Source organism: Magallana gigas, chromosome 5 (genome assembly GCF_963853765.1).
Source record: "Magallana gigas chromosome 5, xbMagGiga1.1, whole genome shotgun sequence".
Classification (NCBI taxonomy): Eukaryota; Metazoa; Mollusca; class Bivalvia; order Ostreida; family Ostreidae; genus Magallana; species Magallana gigas.
In genome coordinates, this window is record NC_088857.1 from 4,016,060 (window position 1) to 4,021,759 (window position 5,700).

Below are 5,700 nucleotides of genomic sequence, written 5' to 3' on the forward strand. Positions count from 1 at the left end.
CATTATAAAAAACATGGCTTTATTCACTTCTTAAAATGAATATATCGGTCACAAATTGAACAGTGACTTTGGTGGTATCACTGTTAGTAGATCTCAGGGATACAAGACGCGCTATATAAAACAGATTTTGTTTACTTTAAAAGGTGGACTTAAATTCTAAGTTCAGTAATAACAATAAGTGGAAAAAAGAATGACATTGATGAATTCGTAAAAAAATTCCATAATTTAACATTCATCATTTATTAGCACACACAAGATTGTCACCAATAAAAGCCGAAAAACGTACCAAACATTATTGATTTTATAAGTGATTTTGATTTTTAAAAAAATATGTTTTTCTTTAACCAAATCAAAATTTTTTTGGGATTATAATCTTTCGATTAATATCCAGTTTCATTGAGTCCATATTAATTTTACTCCTGTTTAGACAGTACTAGTCAAACGCGATTATTCTGAATGTTACGGAATATCGAGGGGAAAATGGTGTGTACTAACCTCATGTGTTAACCACAAAGAAGTGTATCATACACACCTCAGATCTGATATAAAATAATATCTATACAACAACAATATTTACAAAATATATAAATAAACAAAAAACAGAGGCATTTCTTTGGTTTGTAGTAATACTTAACAAAACGGATTTGTTAATTAATTTGTTAATTAATTGGATATACTAATACACGAACTCTCTCAGCGAGAACACTAGTATAGTGTTATATATTCAGGACAATCTGCAGTCTTCAAGCACCTGTCCAACTCTGTCAGTTGACTCTCAATAATTTGTGTCCTTAGGGAATATTGAAACACAAATTGTATAAATTATTATGCTATTTGTACAGCAAAGCTGCAGTATCGTCAAACACTTCAGGGGAGGATAAAGTCCGGATTTTCTCGGCAATCAGTAAATCTTTGGTATGTTCAGCACATTCATACACTACACAGTCACACTGGATTTATAAAGTTTCCTTTGAACTGATGGCGTTATAGTTTATGAACACAGTAATGACTAGATCTGAGTTAAATCCGGATGTCCCAACATATGAGTAAAATGGTGAGTCGGATCAAGAAGCCCAGTTCCGGCTTCCATGAGTCTTGTTTTTGTGTTCGGTAGTTTATGTTCTTTTTTCCATTTCATTCTCCGGTTCTGAAACCAGATTTTTATTTGTCGTTCGGACAAACACAAGGTATGGGCGATTTCAATTCGCCGCCTCCGCGTCAAGTACCGATTGAAATGGAATTCCTTCTCCAACTCTAAAATCTGATGTCTTGTGTAGGCGGTTCGATTCCTTTTTGATTCCGAAACCAAATTATTTCCTGAAACGAAAAAAAAAAATGAAAATAATACTATTTTTTCTCATTAAAACAATAAATTTGTTCATTTTATATTAAATACTCTCCAATACAAATTTTGTAATACATGAATTCAAATTTTTCATCGGACAAATATGTGCATGGTGTTTATTTGGCATTAAGATTTTAATTGAATTCAGATTGAATTTTTAAAGTGCAATAAAACTTAATTCAAAACAATTAGAACGTCGCCATGGGTTGGCTGTTGTCGCATATCAATTAGGCGGCAAAAACTGGTTGTGTACGTAAATATATGAATTTTGATAGTGACAGCGAGAAAACAATTTGTGGACGAGTGACATATACAGTCAGCACCTTTGTACCAAGAAATAGCGGGGTAAATACCGAAAGCGAACCAGACGGATCACGGAAATCCGGGAAATAACATTCTGAATACAAATGTCGATGTTACGTAAATATATGTCGTAGACCGAGTTCAATTTGCTGTAAACTTTTTCTGTACACGACCATGGTACATTTCCAAGAAATTTCAACACGAATAAAGGGATGGTTTTCTTACTAAATATTTACTAAAAACAAAGATGATTACAGGATGATTAGACTTCAAATCTCCCTTTCCAAATAAATAAAAAAAAAATCGGTCGCATAAATGTAGGAATTAACAACCAATTTAATTCAAACATTATTTTCAATCATTTAATCACTGTAAAATATTTTTTTTCTTTTATTAATCGAATAATTTTTAAAATATTTGTTCAAGACACACATATGTTCTCCCATGTTTCCATTCTTTTATTTTATGTAAAGTATTTTTTTTTACATGGATCGATTGCTTCGGTTTCCGCATTTTAGAAAGTTATGTGTGAAATTTATTCACCGAACAGAACCCTATTTTTGTTGTTACTCGTTTCAGAAATTACAAGCTAAGAGGTCGCTGGGAAGGGTGACCTTGTATTCATAAACAGCGGAAAACACGAAATCTAACTTAAAACTTGACAGTTATATTTAGTCGTGAGTCTTGTAAAAATGACAAGAACTTCTGTAAATTTTCTACGTACGTCCATTTCCATCAGTGTTAAGACTCGGGATTCTGACCATTTCAAATAATGAACAATATCGAAGTTGCTTCGAGTAATGTTGAACAAAATTCGTATTTAATTTCCATTTACTTTGTTCATGTATTAAACATACCCTATAGGCCTAGCTTAATATGTTGTTGAATTATTTCATTCTTTTCTCGTACTAATACGCGATAGAGAAACTCGTGGATAAGATTTCAAAATTATAAATTAAAACAGGGGAAAATTTCAAACCGTTGTTTTATATTGCCCAGTAATTTACTTTAAAAGGAACAGTAAAATTAAAAAAAATATATTTCGTAAGCTGAATTGACGTTTGTACTATTGAATCTCGTTGTAAACAATTAGCTGAATGTTAATAGCCCGGTTACAATTAATAACGCTGCACTTTTGAGATCATTACTTAAACATAATTATGTTTTTACCACATGAAGGATTAATTGACATGTGTATTTCATTTCTTTTATTCATAATGAAAACTGACAACGGAATTTGATACATACTGATTAATATTAAAATGACCTTCGGATGAATTAATGTTGAAAGAGAGAACTTTGTGATGTATTATGGCAAGTTTAATAATTAGGTTACTAGTATCTGATGTCGTACAATGATGTAGTTTTAATGAAATATTTTATTTATTATTTTTTTTTAAAATAAGTTTTTTAAATTTTTTATTAAATTTGATCCGTGTTTTTGTGTTTTGTTTTTTCACCCAAAGGAGAGCGATTTTAGTGGATTTGTGGGTTGAGTTAATTTATGCCCCTATCCCCACTCCCCGGACCGTGACCTAATTACTAGACCGCTGACACAGGACGGAGACTGTAAAATATCCAAAGATGACGTTTATAATGGAGGAATATCTTCATAAATCTTAACACGCTGACATGTGGAATAGCATTTTGTACAATATAATTTTATTCGTTTAATACCTAAGATACTCACTAAAGATTTTTAGTGTCTCGCTATCAAAATGCCAACATTTCTCTCTTTCTCAAACATATAAAAATTGCAGAAGTTCATGAATTTATATCAGATACATCCTTCATTTTAAACATTTTTAAAGGTTTTCAATGAATGTTAAATTGAAATGTCAAAAATCCAAAAACTAATTGAAAGGTTGGTTGAAGTTTTGTCGACATGTCGGGAGATTTTGGAGGAAAATCGATATTCAAAAAATGCTATGCCGGAAAATGTCAGAAGATGCACTTAAAAAATGTCTGAACATGCGGGGCAGAAAATATCTTTTAACACTTGATAGGAATTTCAATTTAATCCGAAAACATGAGTGATGAAATTTACAATTAATCAGGCTTAATAACACAAGATGATGGGGAGGGGGAAAGAAATACTGGGGGTAACAAAGTACAACAGAGCACTGCACTCAGAGCCTGAAAAAAAAACCATGACAAGTTTCTGACATTGCCTGAATAGGCCAAGATATACACAGATGTATTTTGTAATTGAACTGTAGGTTTTTTACGAGGGTAAGGTTGTGAGGGTGATGCCAGATAGACATAGAGACCGCTCCTTGACGCGTTGATGGTTACAGGCCTCCTTCTATTATATACTTTGCCCTCTTATAACAGAACGTTCTCAGAATATTGAGTTTTAATTGAGTGCCTGAAATTTTAGTCCTGTGAAAAGTCAATCCGTTACAGTGGTTCTAACACCCGGAACAGAGGCCCTCCACCGAGCGTGCTACACGGGGTTTTGTATTGTGATTACCAGTGATTTATTACGATGGTTATTGGCCATAATAGCTCCCCATTAAACCTGGAGGTGAGAAGATGCTTCTTAATTCCAGTTTATAGGCAATTTGTAGCCATTATGATAGTTTTGTGTTATGATAGATCGTTTCGGCACGCGAGCATCGCTGGAAAACCTTACTACAATAATCTATATTGTCTGATGGGTTTATTCCTCTCTAAATAACTATGGGCGATTTTATTATTCCCTCTAATTCCTTTTTTTAACTAAAGAACAGGTAGAATCTGTAACATAACCCCTTTACACGGTATTGTCCCGATATTAACTCTCCGAACCAAACAGAGCGAATATTTCGTAATCATAACGAATAAATTATTAATAACATTATGCCGTCTGTGTTTACAGGAGCCCCAACTACCAAAAACACCGAATGTAAATCAGACATCAGACGTTTGACACATTGCACGCGAAAGAGAAAAAATAAAAAGAAAGCAAACAGAATAATTAGGACCAAGATTGTAGTTATATATTACCTGGGTTGTTTCCCTGACTTTTCTTCATCCAGGGGTAGATAACCGGCTGTCCGTCTGACTGCTGCTGAGCACAGGAACTCTGTGACAGGGGTGAGGAATTTTCATCTGGGGAGGGGACGGGCGGGGGGCTGGGAGTGGAGGATTGTGAGGACGCGAATCCGTTCATCGTACCCCCTCCCCCTCCACCCCCGCCGTGATTGGAGACAGGGGGTGAGGGTTGTGGCGGAGAAACAGGTGCGTTGCTGGTACATCCTCCGTACTGATTCGGGGTATATTTGTCATCGTCAAACCTCCTCGGATCGGGATATCCGTAATGTGTCTGATAATTACTTCTATAGTAATCTGTTCCATGATTTGGAATATAACTTTGTTGGGAAAACTCGTCGGCAGGGGGAAACTTTGGTTCTGTATATTGAACCGAAGTCATCAAAAACGAACTCATGGCCATTAATTTTCACCGAATTGGTTGTAAATAATTCCAACTCGTTACTACACATATTCTAGTTTCACTTGCTAGCCCTCCCATCTTTCTATATCATTTTGTCACGTGGTTTTGTATAGCCAATGGGTGTACTCTCCCAGCCCGCTCAAGCAGAACGCTGAAATGTTGACGTACCGCCACTGGCCTATGGCTATGTACAGCTATTAAAATATTTTTATCTAATAACAAGTATATTGTAATACCGAAAACCCGTTGTAATAATCAGGATCTTGGGGTAAATCTTATTTAACATCATGTTTTTAGGAAACGGATTTAAGATCATGATAAATAGTTTTATCCTGTCGGAAAACATCAAACAAAAACAGGTTTGGAGAATTCGGTGTGTGTATTACAGCAACGAGAAATTCGGGGATATTTTCCTAATAATAAACTCGACATTAATATATTCTTGGAATTTAAAAGTAATTTATATAACTCAACATCGAGAAACTCGGGAATATTTTCCCTAATAATAAACTCGACATTTATGTATTCTTAGAATTTAAAAGTAATTTATGTAACCCTGCCTTAACAATATTATTTTTTCTTACATGGTTGGGTAAATAATTACAAAATCTATTTA

At 34.3% G+C, this 5,700-nt stretch overlaps 1 protein-coding gene across 1 annotated transcript; it reads right to left on the reverse strand.

Moving 5' to 3' along the window:
- Nucleotides 1–5,173, reverse strand: LOC105326439 (homeobox protein Hox-D4a). Its single transcript, XM_011426484.4, has 2 exons — nucleotides 4,637–5,173; nucleotides 1–1,317 (listed from the first exon to the last, which is right to left on the reverse strand). The coding sequence occupies exons 1-2, from the start codon at nucleotides 5,082–5,084 to the stop codon at nucleotides 1,010–1,012; spliced, it is 756 nt and encodes a 251-aa protein (XP_011424786.2). The 5' UTR covers nucleotides 5,085–5,173; the 3' UTR covers nucleotides 1–1,009.
- Between the last annotated feature and the right edge of the window lie 527 nt (nucleotides 5,174–5,700).

Coding starts and splice junctions, on each gene's coding strand:
- LOC105326439 (XM_011426484.4), bottom strand. CDS start 5,084: ATGGCCATGAGTTCGTTTTTGATGACTTCGGTTCAATATACAGAACCA. Junction 1,318..4,636: donor AAGTCAGGGAAACAACCCAG/GTAATATATAAC, acceptor TTTTCGTTTCAG/GAAATAATTTGGTTTCGGAA.